The 19,340-nt window shown below is 34.1% G+C and overlaps 1 protein-coding gene across 2 annotated transcripts; it reads left to right on the top strand.

The window, feature by feature from the left end:
• The first annotated feature begins 9,319 nt into the window (after nucleotides 1–9,319).
• Nucleotides 9,320–16,448, top strand: LOC110728758 (F-box/kelch-repeat protein At3g06240-like). 2 transcript variants are annotated; one of them, XM_021908414.1, is made up of 3 exons: nucleotides 9,320–10,092; nucleotides 12,881–12,952; nucleotides 15,676–16,448. In XM_021908414.1, the coding sequence occupies exons 1-3, from the start codon at nucleotides 9,940–9,942 to the stop codon at nucleotides 16,210–16,212; spliced, it is 762 nt and encodes a 253-aa protein (XP_021764106.1). In that variant the 5' UTR covers nucleotides 9,320–9,939; the 3' UTR covers nucleotides 16,213–16,448. The 2 variants fall into 2 exon arrangements, with proteins under 2 accessions (XP_021764106.1, XP_021764101.1); XM_021908409.1 differs by lacking the exons at nucleotides 12,881–12,952; nucleotides 15,676–16,448 and having other exon boundaries at nucleotides 9,342–11,359.
• Nucleotides 16,449–19,340: the final 2,892 nt, after the last annotated feature.

Genomic DNA, 19,340 nt, shown 5'->3' with positions numbered 1-19,340 from the left:
AATTTTGGATTAAAACGAAAATCGAAAATCGAAAATCAAAATTAGAACTAGAATAAAATCGAAAACTTTAGATAAAAAAAAACAAAAATCATCTCTGAATCCGCAAAAATTTAGCACAAAATATCCAAAATCCAGTACCCAGAATCTTAAATCAACTCAAACAATCATCGGTCATAACATTCATCTTTATTTTCAATCAAACATAATGTCAAGCACCCTTGCATAAGAAACAATTTTGCAGGTGCGAATCCAGATTCGCCCTAAATTGAAGTGAGAGTGCAAAGATCTTCAAGAAATCGAAACCCTAAATTATTATTAGAGGAGGGAGAAGAGGATTGATTGAGAGGAGTATTGAGGAGCGATCGGGAGATCTGAGATGAGTGAGGAGGGAGAAAATCATAAAACAGAGGAGAAAGAGGCGGATAATAGGCTGAGCAAAACTAGGGTTATAATATGAAAATATTTTAAAATGGTAAAAAAAAAAAAAGTGTTTTTCCGGATTTTGGATCGGGTATCCGATCCGATATCCGACTTTTTTTTATATTCGGATATTCGAAATCGAAATTTTCGATATCGGATATCGGATCGGTTATCCTAAATTTTCGGGTCGGATACGGATCAGAATTTCGGATTATCAAATAGTTTTGCTCAGCCTTAATTACATCAGATTAAATAGAAGGAAAAAATATAAAATTAAACAAAGTACGGAGTAATAGTAGTGGACTAATGGTCTATTATGACCTACCCCCTACTTAAAGGCGATATAGAGTGTTAAGAAATATACACTACTTGAAATAGGCCGTTTTCCAACGGAATTGTTCCAACGGACATAAATTCCGTCGGAAAATTTCAGTTTTCCGATGGAATTTGGGTCTGTCAGAAAATTCCGTCGAAAAAGGTAAGTTACGACGGAAAATCTCTCGGAAATATTCCGACGGATTTTTTTCCCTCGGAATTTACTGCTTCCGACGGAATATTCCCTCGGAAATTATTTTTCGACAGAAATATTCCGTCGAAAGGTGTAAATTCCGAGGGGGAAAAATCCGTCGGAACATATACATTTCCGAGAGAATTAATTCCGTCGGAAATTTCCGACGGATTTTTACCATTTCCGACGAAATTTCGATTTTAAAAAAAAAAAAATATCCTAAACGTAACTACCCCCTTTGCACTCCGCCTCTCTTTCCTCATTTCTCTTTCTCTCTTCTTCTCTTTCTCTCTTCTCTCTTCTTTCCTCTTCTCTTTCTTTCTCCTCTCCTCTCTTCCTCTCCGTTTTCTTCTATTTTTTTCCCCTTATCCTCTTTTGTTTTCTTCTCTTTGTCACCTCTTCTATCACTCCGTCCCCCATTTGTCAAGGCAATCAACCAACAACGGCTACATACCGTCAACGACAACAACAACCACAACCAACATCCACCGTTGCAAGCCAAGCCTTCAACCACCGTCACGAGCCACCTTTCTCAAGTGTAGATCTAGTTAATTTTGTATGTAATTGTAATGTTAGTTTATATAATTTATTAAACAATTGTATATAATTTAATTTCGTGGGTTAATTATCATTTTTTCTAATTTTTTTTAATGAAATTCTGATTAATTAGTAGATCTACTGGTTTTGATTTCTTGTGTGGTATGTTTTGGTTATGTTGTGTTAATTTTCCTATTTTTGGGGTTAATTTTCGGGTTTTTTGGGACTTTTCGTTTTTCTGGGGTTGATTCCTTTTTTTGGGTTTTTTTTTGTGTTAATTTCGGTTTTTTGGGTTCATTTGTGGTGGTGTCGGTGGTGGTGTGGTGGTGTCGGTGGTGGTGTGGTGGTGGTGTGTGGTGGTTTCGGTGGTGGGTTGTGGGCTACGGATTGTGGGTAGTTGTGGGTTAGGGGCTGTGGGTTCAAGTAAGGGGGGTGGGTTCAAGGGTTGAGGGTTCAGGGGCTGTGGGTTCAGGTTAGGGGGTGGGTTCAAGTAAGGTGGGTGGGTGGGTTCAGGCTAGGGTTGGTGGTGGGGGTGGTGGATGGGTTTTTTTTTTTTTTTTTCTATTAAAGCTTCCAACGGAAATTTCCGTCGGAAGGTAGTAGATTATTTCCGTCGGAAGGTAGTAGATTCCGACGGAATTTTCCGTCGGAAAAGGTATATTTTCCGTTGGAAGCTTGGCTTATTACGACGGAATTTTCTGTCGGAACCTAGCGACGGACTTCCCAATTAAGTCAAACTTGCTCCTACAGAACATAATCCGTCGGAATGGTCCATTCCGACGGAATTTCCTACGGATTATCGCGAAATTCCTACAAAGTGTAATGCGACGCTGCTTTCCGACGGAATTTCAGGGTTTTCCGACGGATTTTTTCCGTCGTTGATTGGCTGTTTTCTAGTAGTGATATATCTTTTGTATTTGTATCAATGTTTCAATTTGACTTTTACACTATTAATATACTAATTGTCTGCCTTTGATTTGGTGGACTCATGGTCTCGTGGATGTTAAATCAGGTCTCGTGGATGTTAAAACAATATGGAGATTGTAATACAAGGACTGAGTTGTTCAACTTATTGGATCCATTTGCTCTAGAGCTAGTCTAGACCTAAATAGAGGCAGGGCTGCAAATGCTAACACTGAAAATGACCCGGTATAATTTTGTTAAATTAAACCCTAAAATCATTTCTTTAAGGAAAAATATTTTACTAAATTATAAATTTTGGGATAAAACTGAAGAATAGATTATTGATTAACAAATTTTCTCTTTACTTTGTATAGTAAATTTCAAAAACTAGGGCCCTTTTATAGTAGTTTCACTTAGGGAATTTTGTGCGATCGTCCACCCTGCACATGCTCATAACCACCCCTAGACCTAAATGGTATGACAAACTTGTTGTTTTTACAAAGTAAATCTTTTGGTTTTTCTTATTTTTTTTTTAAGAAAAAAGGAAATCTTTTGGTGAATGTTAATTACAATGACAATATATTTTTTGTGAGACAATTTTATCAATTCATGCATTCTTTGTCAATCTAATATCAAATCACATCATATCACTTCACTAATAAATAAAGTCGATCTTGCAACCAGGCCACAAGACAACGACACTTGACATCTCATTTTTTTCGCCAAGTGTCGCGCCACGTAGACGACAAATAGGTATTATTGTGACACATATGATGCTAAGTAAGAGAATTTTGATAGATATTTTAAGATAAAAATGTTGCATGGAGTTTTATTATCGATAAACTACTAATATTTCATATATACAAAATTAATCATAACTTTTAATAAATATCTAATAACTCGGTTCTATTTCCATCATATAATTCGTTTTAAAAAGTCCTTAAAATAAGATCCATTTATAATACTGCCTTTGTTAATAGTTATTTGCAACAAAGGGGGGGTAACACGGACTCCTAAGCAAAACTTTTAAAGCATGATTATTGAAAAATAAGGGCACTTGGTTAAGTATTAATCCTACCTACAAAAATAAACAATTAAACCAAACCTCATAACCACCGAAACCCAAAACCAGAACCATCACCAAAACCACCGATAATCACCAGAACCGCCAAACCCACCGACACTCAGAACCCAAAACCACCACCAAAACCACCGAAACCCAACCACGAACCTAGCAAACCACCACGAACCCGCCCAAAACCACCATGAACCCAGCAAACCAACATGAACCCAGCAAACCAACACGAACCTAGCAAACCACCACGAAACTCAATTAAATTAGAACCACCACGAATTGAATTACTCCCAATTAAGCCACCATCACGAAACCAGATCTGAAACGCCTAAAACTACCCCACGAAACTCACGCCACCCCTACGAACCATATCTGAAACCCATCCTCACGAAACTCACACCACCCCCACGAACCAGATCTGAAACCCCTAAAATCACCCCATGAATGTAATACCCCGTATTTTTATATATATAAATTATTTGTTTTATTTATTTTTATAAAGCAAAATGATTCATTTCATTTTAAAAGAAATTAATTATTTAAATATTATGTAAGTGTGTATAAAATAATATAAGTCATTAATTGAGGCAATAAAAGTGTTTTGAATTGGGTCATCTTTATTAATAGTTGGATCAACTTTTTGAGAAATTAAGGACACTTAAGAGCCCAACAAGTTGGCCCCAAAGGAAGAAGTTAAGGGGAAGTAGGATTTAGTAATGACAGTTTTGTAATTATGAGTTTTTGTTTTAAAAGGGGAGTATAAATACTTTAAAATCTCAAGATTTTTCACTCTAAAATCATAATTGTCAGATTTCACAAAAAAAAAACCCCAAAATCTTCTCTTTATTTTTCCTCTCCTTTTCCTCTCTTTTTCCCACGCCTCTCTCTCTCATCTTCCCCTCACGCACGCCGACCACCGGCGCCACCACCACCACCAGCGAGCAGCGGCAGCACCGACAGCAGCCGTGTGCCACCGTCTTCTCTCTCCTCCTTTCCCCTTTTTGCGGTTTGGTACAAAAAGGAAAAAAAAAAAAACTCTTTTCTCTTCCTAATTTAATTCTAGTTGTTTTTATTAATTTAAATCATGATTTTGATTGTGTTTGATTTTAGCTTTGGGTATTTGATATTATTCACATAATTTTCAGATTTTAATTAAATCAAAAACCCTAATTTACAAACCCTATGATTTGGGAATTTATTGTTTATGGTTAGGGTTTGATCCTAGGTTGTTGTTGTTGTTGTTGTTGTTGTTGTTTAATTAATGGTTTAAACATGTTTTTAATGAGTTTAAAGCCCTCAAATTAATGCTGGAATTTATTTATGCACACTACTTTTTAATTATTGAGTTAGGGTTTGATTATCCATAATAAGGAAAAAGGTTTTAATGATTTAAATATGATTTCCTAGTCTATTAGTGATGTTTTATATTAAATAAGTATGCTGGAATTTTATTTAAGTCATAAAAATTAAGTCTTTTTGAAAGGATTTGAGGTACCCACTTAAAGAAAAGGTTTTATGGCTTTTATGTCATTACATTGGATTGATTAGTAAGGTTTAAAATGTATTATAGTTGCTGAATTTGTGAGAATAGTGGATTAATTACAGTTATGTATTCTTATTTGTAGGAAGCTTCGAGCTAGGTGATTTCTAGCGAGTGTGGCCGAGTTTAGGCTTTATTCAAGGTACGTATGTGCACAAGAATATTTGTGTATGTGTAGTATCATGTCAAGATTGTAAAGTATGATTTAAGAGATGAATTAGTAGCATGTTTGGTTGATTATATGCTTGGAATTGATGTTGGTTGAACATGAATTGTTATGCAAGCATGTGAATATGTTATTTGAGGTATGATACAAGTTAAATATGTATGAATCATGGAAGTATGTTTTATTTTCAAGTATCAAGAAGGCATGTATTTAATAAGCAAGGCTTATATATGAGTTAAAAAGCTAAAATTATAATTATTGAGCATGATTCATGAATTTATTTCTCACCTATTTATTATTGGTGTTGAGTCAAGAAGTTAATTTATTTATTTACTCGCTCATGTAAGTTGAGTTCGAGTTGAGGAAGTTTAGTAGTGCATTTTATGCACTAAGGTAGTAATCGTGCAATTTATTTTATTTTGATGTTAGGATATTCATGTAAGTGTGGTGCATATGTACTCAGTTTTGCTGATTCGTACTTTTGTGTTTGTGTTTGGCTTTCCTTTGGATTGGCCCTACTATGGGCCCTACTATGACCCATTTATATGGTGAGTAGAGGGTTGAAATAAAGAGGAAGTAACAGGTACTTGAAGCATGAACAACATGATGGGATAGAATGCAGAGAGTTACTTGTTATATTTTTTTAGTTTTGATATTTTGAATTATTGGTTATTGTTTATGGACTAACAATATAATATTCTGTTTATTTTAGTTGTTTTTGAGAAGGACCATGTTTGAATTGGTTCCAACTTGTGAATGTTTTATTCTACTTTTGTTTTGAGGTTGTGAACTCAAGTTTTATTTTTGAAAGTTGGTTTTTATGTTTTAGACTTCCGCTGTGAGATTTTGAAAATTAGCCTTAGCCGTTATCACAATGGCGGTAACATTTTGGTTATTTCCTAAAAAGGGTTTTATTTAGAGTAAAATGAGTATTTCTAAAAGAAGAAAATTTCCATAGTATTACAACGAACTCAGACCCACGAACCAGACGAACCCAAATCCACGAACTCGGACCCACGACCTGTAATACCCTTGAAATTTCTTTCCTTTAAAATATCTATTTTGCCCTTTTTAAAATATGAAATAGGAAAATCTAATACATTACCGCCACCGTGAAAACGGCTAAGGCAAATATCAAAGACTCACACACAGCGGAAGACTACCTTTAAAACCATTTAAAACAAGTCAACTTAAAAAGTCAAACCAAACGAAAGTAAAGTCAAACAAAGTCAACCTACAATTTGGAACCATCGTAGGCCCTTAAAACCAAACAACTTAAAAAAAAAACATTTGCGTTAGTCTTATGAGTAGAATAAAATAAATAATATTCAAAGCAAATAAAACACATCATATTCCTATGAGAACTAAGCATGTTTCGCTCTTCACTCAAGCCCATCATGAATATGCTTCATCACCTGAAAAACTTCTCTCTACTTGTCCCCACTAATCGTCATTATAAATGGGTCGTCGTAGGGCCAAGGTAAAAATAAGGCCAAGCAAACATACAAACACACAATCAGCAATGCTGAGTACATGAGCGTAATAAAACACAATAGCATGCTTTCATCCTAACATCACACAACTTACCGTGTAGCACCTGCTTACAAGCATACAAAACATTCAACACCTAACTAGACCAATACCAATGTTCATTTACTTTTGATTACACATCGAACGGGTTCCCAACCAAATCCCTTCCTCAAATAAATAGGGGTAAACTACACCGGGAGTTAACCGAGTAGGCAAATGTCACATGAAGTGACTGGACGTCCTGTGCATAAGATAAATAAAAAGGAAAATACAGTGTTTTGTACTCCCAGTAGAAGTTATAGTCAAATATAAATTAAAGTCGCATAACTCTCCTCATATGTTCATACTCAAGGTATATACATTTCAAGAGTTTTGGTGTGTAATCTCTTTCATTTTACGTTATTTACATATTATTATACTTGGTGATGACTCTCAAACCATAGCACAATCAAACATTATAAATCATTCAAGCAATTCAACATACCAATTTAATTATTGAATAATTAGTGACCACATAAATTTAATAGTTGAACTCTTTTTAATCTACCACAGTGTCAAAGACACCTTAAACGCATAATGCGTCACAAATCCTATCCCTTGGTATTAGAAACATCTTAAGTGCACATAAGCACCGCAATATAAGTTATTCCTGTGTACTAAGACACTTGATAGCTCAATCCCCATGCTTAAAGTATCAATAAAAATTATATGAACCATAATAAAATTCCCTTTTCATATTCCAAACCAAATTAAACATTTAGTTTAATTAAACATGCTCTCTATCATGGCAATAATAAAGTGTGGTTCATAATCAACATGCCAATACAAATAATTCCAATCACCAACTCACAGTAAATAATTCATACATCACAATCATCCACCAACATCAATCCAATCAACAAATTCCAACCAACACCTATCATGATACTACTCGGAATTAATTTATCAAAGCCTAGCATGCTTTTACATATTCAATTAATTACCAAGTACGCGAACATACCTTGAATACGATATCAAAATCGCCACGACTAAATAAAATCACTCACTTTGAAATCTCCTACAAACCAAAATTACAAAGAGGCATTATTACCTATTCAATATAAATTTATAGCAATATATACACTCTTTAAATCACTCATAAACCCTCTAAAATAAGCTGAAATTTAATTAAAACTATTACTTTTATTCCCAATTAATGGGTAATTAAAAATCCTTTCAAGAAACATAATTATAGCTTATATATAAAAATTTCAGTTTTATTAAATCATCTAAAATTATTGTAATTATGTTTTAAAAACACCTATTTCAATAATTTAAATCACCTATAAACAATTTCCATCAATATTCATAAACTTAGAAACCTAGGGTTTGTAATTTAGGGCTTTTTAATTCAAAACCAAATCTAAAAATATATATACATAATACTTAAAATCAAACATCATAAAAATCATCACAAAACCCAAAAACAATAATTAGATTAAGGGTGGATTGAATTAAAATAAAAAAGAACAATTTTTTTTTTGTTCGACCACCGGCGCACGACCACAAGGCCGGGCTGCTGCCGCGCCTGCTTGGTGGCCGCTGCTGCCAGCGAGTGTTGGTGGTGGTAGCCGTCGGCCAGTGGGCAGCCGTGGTGGTGGTGGTGTGTGTGTGGGTGGTGATGAACCAAAAATAAAATAAAGGGGAAGGGGAAAAATTAAGGGGGAAAGAAAATAAGAGGAGAGAGAGAGAGTTTACCTTTGGGTATTCTCCACCTTGAATAAAGTTTGATTTTGCTCATATGATGGGTATTTATACCCTCTCTCAATAACCCTCCTACTTAAAATTCCTTTACTACCCTTAATGATCCCTTTCCTATTCAAACTAACATTTTGACTTTCCTTAAAGACCACTGACTTTGAAATTACCTTTTTATTAAATTAGATGCCCCAATATTTCCAAATCATGAATAAAATATTTTCAAGATTGTTAAATAATTAAAAATAACTTTTAATTAAAATAATTCTTTTTAAATTAATGGAACACCATAAATAATTCATTTCGAATAATTTAAATACTTTAAGAAATACTTATTTAAATTAAAATACGTATAAAAATACGGGGTATTACATTTATTAGGTAAAAAGTTAAATTAGGTTAGTGATCTAATTAAATGTCTAAGTTGTTTAAGTAAGGGTAATATGGTCATTGTGTTTGCAAAAAGTTACTAAAATTATTTTTACTGATTAAAAAACAAAAAAAAAGTTTTTTAATCAGTAAAAATAATTTTAGTTAATAAAAATACTTTCAGTTTAGTAAAAATAATTTAAGTATGATATCGCATGTCTAAATATCCGCCAAAAAGTTTATCCTAAATTTCAATAAACATATTGGGCATCGCCTAGGGTACAAAATTAGTACGTATATAAAGGGGAGTTTTTTTCCCGAGTTTTAGAGAGGCACGTAGGATTTAATTTTAGTTTTTTAGCCAATTAAATAAGAGATTATTAATTTCTTTTAGAATTAAATAATTCAAATGCCACATAAGAAAAATTGGCGAATGAGATTTTTAACTTTAAATTAATTAAATATAAAATATTATCTTTTGATACTAGGAATTTTATCAAATTATATAACAACTTTTAGCACATAAACAAAAAAAAAAAAAAAAAAAAAATATTCAAACAAACCGTGCATCGCACGGGGTTCATCTAATTATTGTTATTGGGAGGTTAATCAAGCATTGGGTTACTACTTACTTGGCTTTAAGGGGAAGCGCGATTTGACTATTTGAGGATGTATAGATTGGTTTTTCCAATTAAATTTTTTTATTTTTTTTAAATAGATCCAACAAAAATTGTTCATCCATTTTATTTTAATTGATATTGATGGTGAATATTATTCACATAAGTTATTTTATCTTTTTTTTAATGGAAAAAAAAAAAAGAAAAAAAGTTATGTTGGGGTTCCATCTTTTTTTTAAGAAAGCATGTTTTTTTTTTTGACAGGAGAAAGCATGTTGGGGTTCCATCTAATTTGTCACAAACTCACAATGTACCTCATTCATACAGAAAATACAGTAACACCAAAAAAAAAAAAATACAGAAAATACTGTATAATAATACAGAGTAAAAAAAATACGTCTAACAAATCAACGATCAAAGAAGAAGTCAAACGCAGATACATTGGTATATAATAAAGTCAAGCTCAAAAAATTTTCTTGTCACCGGCGGCAAAACCTCCGGTTGCCCCCTCCAAAAACCAAAACCCTCCATTCTAAAATGATGAGATCAATCGAAAGAAACAGAAAAAGGAAGAAACAGAGGTTGAAGAAAACAAACGATAAACCCCAAAACAACCCCATTCAATCACCCCTAAATTCTGTTGAACTTCCTGAAGAACTCATCTTTTCTGAAATCCTTCCAAGATTACCGGTAAATTCCTTAACCCGCTTCAAATCTGTTTCAAAAACATGGAATTTCATTATCTCCACCCCAAATTTCATCAATTCCCATCTCAAATGCACTATTTCAAACCCTTTTGTGCCCTCAAATTGTGTGTTTATTAAATCTGCTTATGATTTTTATATTCTTAATTATTCTGCATATGATAGATACCCAAATGATAATTATGATGAAAAGGGTTTGATTAAGGTTAAAAGTCTTCATTTTGATGATAATGGTGTGAATACTTTCTTAATTGGTTCATGTAATGGGTTAGTATGTTTTGGGCGTGGAACTGCTTTTAGTAAATTTGGGTATAACTTTCGTGTTTATAATCCAGTAATGGGTCAGTTTCTTCATGTGTCAGATCCTCTAGGGAATTTTCAAGGGAAATTGATTTTTGGGTTTGGGTTTGTTTCTTGTAAAAATGATTATTTGTTGTTGGTTGGTGGTCTTCAGAGGAAGAGTTATAAGAATTTTGTGTATATTTATTCATTAAGGTCTAATGATTGGAAGAAAATCGGAGCTTTTGATGAAGATGAATTTTCGATTTACTTGGGTGGTAGAGGAGTATTGGTTAAAGAGACATTGCATTGGGTTACAACCCAAGTTCGAAGAACGAATGCTAAGTGTATAAGTGGGTTTGATTTGGTTGATGAGAGCTTCAAGGATGTGAAGATGCCTAGGGTGTTTTGGCGTAATGATCATTTTATGGATTTTAAATTGAGTGAGATGAATGGATCATTGTGTGCTTGGGGTGAAGATATCTATGGTGGGGTGGAAATGTGGATGTTGATCCAATATGGGGTGTGGGATTCTTGGACGAAACTTTTCAAGATTGACATGATTCCAGGTTTGGATAACTTCTATGGATGCTTAGATAGCGGGAAAGTTTTGGTCCAAACAAATGATGGATGTCTCTTGCTAGCTGATCCGGATCAAGGTCAGCCACGTTTTATGTCATTAGTGAAAGATTTGGGTGATATTGAGGTAGTGAATTATATTCGGAGTCCTATTTCTCCTTTCTCTTGAATGTTCCAATATTGTGGAACGATACAGTTATCACTTCTTTTTTGTATAGATTACTTTGTTGCATGTAAACTACCTTATGAATTGTGCTGTAGTAAACAAAGATGTATCTATGTTCTGCAATAATCACCCTCATCTCCCTAAAAAAATGGATAAAGAAAGCAGATGAGGAAATGCAAAATGGAGTTAATGGACATCTTTTCGGAATGGTACATTTATCATTTTGTGATGCTGTTTTTAGTTGCAGATGTATCTCATTTTCTGACTTATGATATTTTGTGAATTTGAGTTCCATGCTTGTTAACATCTTTCAGTTGCTGCATACTGTTTTTTTAGTTCATCTTCTGAGTGTCGTTGAGGCTATGTTAAAGGCCACAAAACCATTGATTTAGATAATCTGTCCCCCCACCCCAAGTAAAAAAGCCAAAGTAGCCAGTTTGGCTTATTTTCTAAGTTAGTGGAAATTTTCTATGGAATTCAGGAGGAAGTTTCTTTGGGTCCTTGTAAGATTTTCAAGGTGACTTGTAGCCATTGGCTACTACTGCATTAGATAATAACAAACAATATTTAAGCGTGGTAAGGCCCATTCCAAAGGCTAAAAGTATTTCTTCTCAATTGTGTATGTGAGGCTAAACAAATCTGCTTTCTCTAACCGGCCCTAGGTAGGATGTTTGTTAGTGGTAATGAGGTAATATATATTATTGTATGAAAGCTCCTTTCAAAGGCCATATGTTCAAATTGTGACTTGTACGTTTTCAGAGGCTGGTGGAAAGTTTGGATGTAAGCATCCTGAAGCACCAAGGAGCTTCTGACTTCTGAGAGTCCAGAATGGCCACTTAAACTCAGAGACCATAGATTATACAGCATCTAAAATCAGTCATGAGCCTCATGACAATTCATTCGAATTTAGACCTCGTGGCACCACTCAGGGGGCTTTTAAGACTTATCAGATAATAATACTGATCGAGTCTTACCTTTGTAAAGACCTGTACACAACTTTAAGTGTATAACTCACACCTATTAGACATTCAGGAAGTTTTTGGTTCATAGAACATGGAAGACATTACTATTATTGTCCAACATTGAGCTTTTCTCACCAAGCCTTATTATTATCTAGGTCGACCCCTAATTGCTATGTGCTAGATTTGTTAGGCACATGCTCTGTTACTGTGGTTTCCTGTAAGATCCAAACTGGCCAATTGAGTCATTGACTCATTGTTGTCATTAATTCATTGCCTAACTGGATAATGCGATTTTTATATGAAGATGTGCGATGTAAGAAGATTAAGTATCAAGTGATGGACTTTTTACCTGTAGCCTGTATTGATCCTAGATGATAGCGGTTCTTAGATAACCTTTGGCGAAAAGCATTCTGAAAAGCTGTAAATTACAACAGTAATGTCTGTAAGAACTTTTCATAGAGCTCCTTAATTTGTTGTAAGGATCCAAGTTTGGTGACTTGAACTTTGTAATTACCATTTTACCGCCCAGATATCTTCATCATTCTAATCTGAACATACAGTCATACATGCTCTGCTTATAAGAATTTGTAAGCTGCCAGTTCTTACCACTAGTTTATTGTAGTGCTTGACCAGAGATAGTGCTGCAATGTTAAATTGACTTCTCTGTTGGAGTATATCTAAGCTACCAAATAATGGCATTTGGCATTCTGTTGTTACAATACTGAACTAATTGTTGTATGAATGGCATGATGATGTCAGTAAGTTGCTTGAAATATATTTTTTGACAGGTCGTCTCTCAGTGCGTGTCTTTGTGCAGTGTGCGCAAGCACAATCAGATGCTAGTTTCGATGTTAAGTTTGGTAAGTATATAATGCTTATGAAGCTCTGCATTTGGATCACTGATTCTCTTCCGGAATTAAAAACTTCTGATTTCAGACCTTCATAACCTTCCATTGTTTTATCTGTATTGGACTCTGGGGACAGAGTCTTATGATAGCTAATAAGATCTAGCTCAGAAGAGGGTCATGCCTTCATGTGCTCAATAATGGGCAACCACATGGACGAAATTCCTGCTATAGTCGAATTTGGGGAGAATTATAACTTTATAAGCATTTATGCTTAGAGACCCACCCAAACTGTCCTTTGAAAGCTCCATGAGATTTACCACCACGTGTCCGGTCTTACAGTTACTCTTGTATGATTTTGGTTGGCGGGGGCGAGGGGGTGGGTGGACAGTGGGGTAGTGCCGTATCGGACTAGTGATGGTAGATTCATCTGGCCCTACAGTTAGCCATACTTGCTTCTCTGTATCCTCAATTATCAGGTCACTGGAAGTTGCAAGCTGAAAGGATTAGAGTTTATGAGTGATCAGAATGTCAGATTGTATATATCGTAGGATTAATTTTAGTATAATTCTGGTAGCACCAGTGCATACAGTCAGTTTCGGTTATCCTCATTACAGTACCCTTCTGCAAGAGTCCTCTGAATTTTACCATGTTATTCCAGCGATGTAGTTGGGTTTTAAACTCGAGTTAAGGTTGAAATGTCAGAAGTTAACCCGGAAAATACCCAATAACAGCCTGCCTGACAATCTTGAAATCTCAAACACAGTCATCAACCCCAAACCAAAATTAGCCCAAATAATTTTATCCTAAGATGTGTGACCAAAAATGATGATCTCAATTTGATAGGTCTAATAAGATAGGATCTGTTTCTTTAAATTAGAACTCTGCTGTCTGTAAACGTGGGAATTGTTTATGAAATCTTGCTGTTGAAGCTGGATTTAGTCATTGACTTAAAAGATAAGATGATAAGGGATAATAGTTAGGTGGATTCAAACACATGCCCTCGTGTTACATGATTATCCTGTAATCTTTTACAGGAATCTTGTTTTACTTCTAAATCTGTCTAAAATTTCTACTGTCTTTTTGTTATTTGCAAGAGCCAAATTCCATGATTATAATATAGTTATTAAATGAACATTATATGGAATTTCCTGCAAATTTCTAGTGCTTTTTTTAAGGGGCAATTAGAGGGGGTAATTTGGATTCCTAATAATGGATTATAGTCATTAATTATAACCTATATTGTATTGAAGAAAAGGATGAGAACTGTTGGGAATTTAGTGGAGAAAGGACGATGATATATGTAAGATTACTTGTTGATTTAGCTTTTTAAGACTAAATAGTTTGTTAATTACTGTCTAACTTCTGTCATGATTGGCTTGGCATCCTAATCCAATATTAAGATAGCTATTTTCATTTTAATAATGAAATGCTGTTGCACCAAAAAAGAATAATGAGCTTTTATGTCATCATTTGTCACTATGATTTTAATACTTTTTTCATTTATGTGGAGAATAGAGGCTGCTGGCTGCAAAACGATCTCTATTATGTACAAACTATTATCTTCTTATTAATTGTTTATGTGGTTCATGTTTCTTGTATTCTTTAATTAAATTTAAGTCTTCAATTTGGACATGAAAAACTTATTTTTAAAATAACCTTTAGTATTCACACTTGTACACGTACTCGTGTTCAACATTAACATTTAAATTTAGGATTTAATCACAATAATAATAATTGTCCTTTTGCGCCATAAATATATTGACTTTGATTTTTAAAATTCTAACTTTTTGTTATTCGTGTATAAAATATCAAATATATTAATGATCAAAATTGTGCATTCCAATTAATTATTAAGGTGGGAGGAAACACAATTGTCAACACATGCTTCTATTTTTTTTCTTGTATTTATAGAGCAACCCAACTGCCAAATGAGAGTATCCATAACACCTTCTCTAGCTGAAGCAAAAGAAAGGAAATAGGAAAGAATGAATCAAATGAGTGAGTTATTAATGAATACTTGTGAATATGAAGATAATAGTACCTGTCTGAAAATCCTCCTCCGTCAGAAACATCATCGGAAGATAGTTTCAGGAATCAGATTGCTTTCTGAATCCTGCAATACTGCCAGAGTAAGCAGCATTGTAAGCGCGAGGGAGGTTACTAAGGATCAAGACGAAGATGTTCTTGAGCAGCAAAGTGAGCTCCCTCGCGATATACTAATGCATCAGATACTTGCTAGACTGCCTATCAAATCCTTGCTTAGATCAAAGTCGGTTTCCAAAGAATGGTACACTACTGTCTCCTCTAAAGAATTTGCTAATGTTCATTTAAAAAGTTGTTACGCTAGTTTTTGTCCCTCTTCTCCTGTAGACTGCCTCTTTATTCAAGCAGAAAAAGATTTCTATCTTTTCTACCTTCAAGAAGGTGAAAAAGTGCTTGATTATTCCTTAGTGAAACTAGAACCTAATTTTGAATGTAACAGCCTAAATGAGCTTTGTTTGGTAGGTTCGTGTAACGGCCTAGTATGTTTATCAGATTCTTTAGCAGGTTACATCTATGTTTGGAACCCCATTGCTTATAATTGGCAGAAGTTTTCTGACCTCTGCTTGTATTCTTATAACTACCGCATCTCTTGGGGTTTCGCGTATGTTTCCTCTATTGATGACTATAAGGTGGTGAGAATAGCGGAAAGCTATGACACTCAAGAAATCAGTGTGTCTGTTTTCTCATTGCAGACCAAGGAATGGAAACAGATTCATGATCACGGGCTTGATCATTGCGTTTCTTTTGCCAAAACTAACCCCGGTGTTGTGGTGAACGACACACTCTATTGGATCATGGCGACAAGAGATCCTACTAGGAAGAATGTTATTGTAGGTTTCAATTTGAAACTTGAGAAGTTTGATGAAATTCCCGGTCTTTTTCCTAGGAGTGCTGGTTTTCATGATCACTTTCTGTGTGTCATGGGAGGGTGCTTGTCCCTGTGCAGCTCGAACATGCATAAGGAGTCTTATTTATCGATGATGAAGCAATCCGGTGAGGTTGTGGAATTAATTTCACTATCCTCTAACTCGAAATCGTGGTCGTACTCTAGCTTGGTGGGATTCACAAGGACTGGCAAGTCCATTGTGGTCTCAAAGAGTTGGGAGCTAGCTCTGGTTGATCTGAATTCATCCCCTAAGCAGTACATTCCCCTTGTAACTTTCGAAGAAGCTCGAAAACCTTATATGGTGGGCTACTTCCCCAGTTTAATTCCACCATTTGTAGTTTGAAGGTTACATCAGTGTTGAAGAACAGGGGAAGTACTCTATTACATTTTTTTGCTAAGCAAAACTTAATTATGGATATTTAATCTATCTTGTATAATATGATATCTTTTTCTTTTTTTTTTTTTTTTTATTTTTATAATATGATATCTTATTTTATACAAAAGTTTGTAAAGTGTATGTTGTATTGCAACAAATAAAAACTGATGGTGGCATCTAGTCATCTATTACGGTTGGACCAACTATAATTTATTTTCTGTATCTGAGTAAGAATATGATAAAAATAATGTATTGTAATACACATCCAACAGCTCATTATATTGAACACACACAGTAGATCACCACAACAACATACGAGTAACTTTTACAATTTGGATATGAGAGGGGGTCAATAACGGAACGGGGACAGGAATGAAAAATGACAAATTAAAATAATGGATACAATAGGCTTTTGGGTAGGAAAATAATGATAAACTACAAGGTCTACAACCACATAAAAACAAACAAACAACCGTCATTAAGATATCAAAGAAAATTAAATGCTCCAACTTCATGGTTGAAAATGTGTGAACTCTACTGTTAAGCTTGTTTCTCGGTTACACAATAAAATTTAAAGTGTGTGAACTCTACTGTTAAGCTTGTTTCTCGGTTACACAATAAAATTTAAAGTTACATTTCGTTTAATTCTGTCTTTATTTTTTTAGGGAGTACACAGTTAAATTTAAAGTCACGTTTTGTTTAATTCCATTTTTTTTTTTTGAGTGTAGGGCCGTAGGGGGGGGGGGGGGATGGTTAGGAAGACATGAGAGACGTGTTACTTATTACATATGCATCTGACTATAATCTACATCCAAATTTAAAATTTTATCAGGAAAATAACGAAATGTTCCAATATCAATCTCTATTGACTTGCAGTGCACTGGATTGAAATTTAAAGTAGCAATAAACCATTACTAATTTAGTCTCCGTAATTCACATTAGCAGTCAAATTTACATTTCTTCGTTCATCATGAATTCATAGTGTACCAAAGAGTTTCAAAGGTCAAACTCAAAGCAAAAGCTACAGAAATCTAAATAGAGAGATCCTAAGACTCCTAACTCCTAATAAAGTAGTCTTAGTCTTTTGGTTGAATTGTTTATTTGACATAGTACAAGAGTTAAGCCCATGGTTAAATCTTTTTATGGTGGGTCATAAACTCATAATGAATTGGATCCATGTGGGAATGAATGTAGAAATGCGCTCTAGCCCTTTAAGCATCACATGAGAGTGAATCATAGAAAAAAAGGAGCCCAACTGATGAAACATAAACTTCTTAAATAACATACATGAGTGTCTCAAATAGAAGAACTAGTTTCAAGGCTCGGGCGATGCTCTGAGTTAATGCATTGTTTCCATGATTAATATGATAATAGCTTAGTGGTTAACACATTAGACTTTAAACCTAAAGTCGTGGTTCAAATCTTGCAAGAACCGTGGCAGCTAAACTATTTTAGAAACGTCTTTTAATATATAGTATAAATAATAAGTTAAACATTCTACGGAGTATATGTTAATTATGGGGCTATTACTTAATTTGTATATTCTATATGGTAAGGTTGGACCAATGCATGAGTGAAATGGTTCGAGACCCCCAGGCTCTTTGCGCACTCTTTGCGGTCCCCAGGATCACCTTGATACATAGTATAGCAAGGGTCCGAATATGTTCTTCAAAGACCAAATTAAAAGACGTTAATGAATGAAATTAGATTATTTGTAGGAATTTCAAGACCTCGAGTCGAGAACTAAAGGATAGATAACCATATACGATCATTAGGAAGAATTAAACTATGATCAGAAAAAATATCCGTCCACATCCTTTGGCCACTCTCCCATGGTTAAAAATTGAAAATGGACCAAATACTCTTGACAAAGAACCACACCATATGAAACCATACCATATGATCAAGTTTAAAATTAAACTCTTGGATATTCTCGATAACTAGCTGAAATGAACTAGTTCCTCTAGTACTCCTATGGCCTATTTTGTAATAATTGTAATATTTTGACTTTTACAATATTTATTCATATACTTATTTTGACTATGATTGTTACTAATACTTCTTTATATTGTAATATATATTTACAAATTTTAATAATTAAAATTGTGCATTGATATAAAAGTATGTGTCAATCTAAATATTATGATTATTATGAAACGAATACAGCAATAATAGTACGAAAACCAGTCTCAAACGCCACATTTAAGATTTAACCCCGTCAAACTCCTTTAATTCTTTGCTGGGTTTAATGGTATTGACGTACTATGGTCTATACTCCGTAGTATTTTAATGATGCCTAGTATTGCAGTAGCGCTAGTCTATTAGCCTAAGCCACTGCCCCTGTGGCTGTGTAGTCACTTCTCTCGTCCAATTTAATTTTGACTTACTTTGCTTTTTCAATAACATCAACTTAAGAATTTTCTCATCTCAATTCAACCAAATAGTCCGTACTTCATTTCTTCAAACTACTACCAGTTGGCATTTGCTAGCATCTAAATTCTAAAGAGTGACTAACCCAAATTTGACCTCATTTCTTCGAATGATGGTAGCATGAACTCATTTTGATGGAAGAAAGTATGGTGCTAAAAAGATGCAAAAATTAGATTTATGCTGTCTTAGTCTATTATATATGGAAGTCTTTTGGCAGTATATTAGCCTATATGTAACATTTTGCTAAGAAATGATCCATTATAAAACTACTATTACTATTGCTATGACTTGTAACTTTTGAAATCTGTGACTTTTGTTATGCCGTTGGCCTCCAAACTCTTTGTTATGTTAGTATGCTATGAATGTGATGTTCAATGAAGGGATGTAAAATTGATGCTAATGTGCTTTATTACTTGTGGTTCATATTCTGGCAAGTTTCCATGCTATGTCTGTGTAATGTGTTACGGTCTTAAAGTTGTAGAATGTGTAACTTTCAATTTGTAATTAAGTAACTTATTTTGTGACTCTATTCATTCTCTTCACTTTCATCATTACATTTAAAATATGTTTACTAAAAACCTTTGCGTAGCATTAAATGGTAAAGTTATGAATCTGGTTTTTGAAACTTTTATTTTAAAAAAATTTAAAACTTACACGTAACCATA

The sequence above is a fragment of the Chenopodium quinoa genome, unplaced genomic scaffold (assembly GCF_001683475.1).
Source record: "Chenopodium quinoa cultivar QQ74 unplaced genomic scaffold, ASM168347v1, whole genome shotgun sequence".
NCBI classification, from domain to species: domain Eukaryota; kingdom Viridiplantae; phylum Streptophyta; class Magnoliopsida; order Caryophyllales; family Amaranthaceae; genus Chenopodium; species Chenopodium quinoa.
Note: the sequence above shows the minus strand (reverse complement) of the source record. Positions and strands in the feature narration are given on the sequence as shown.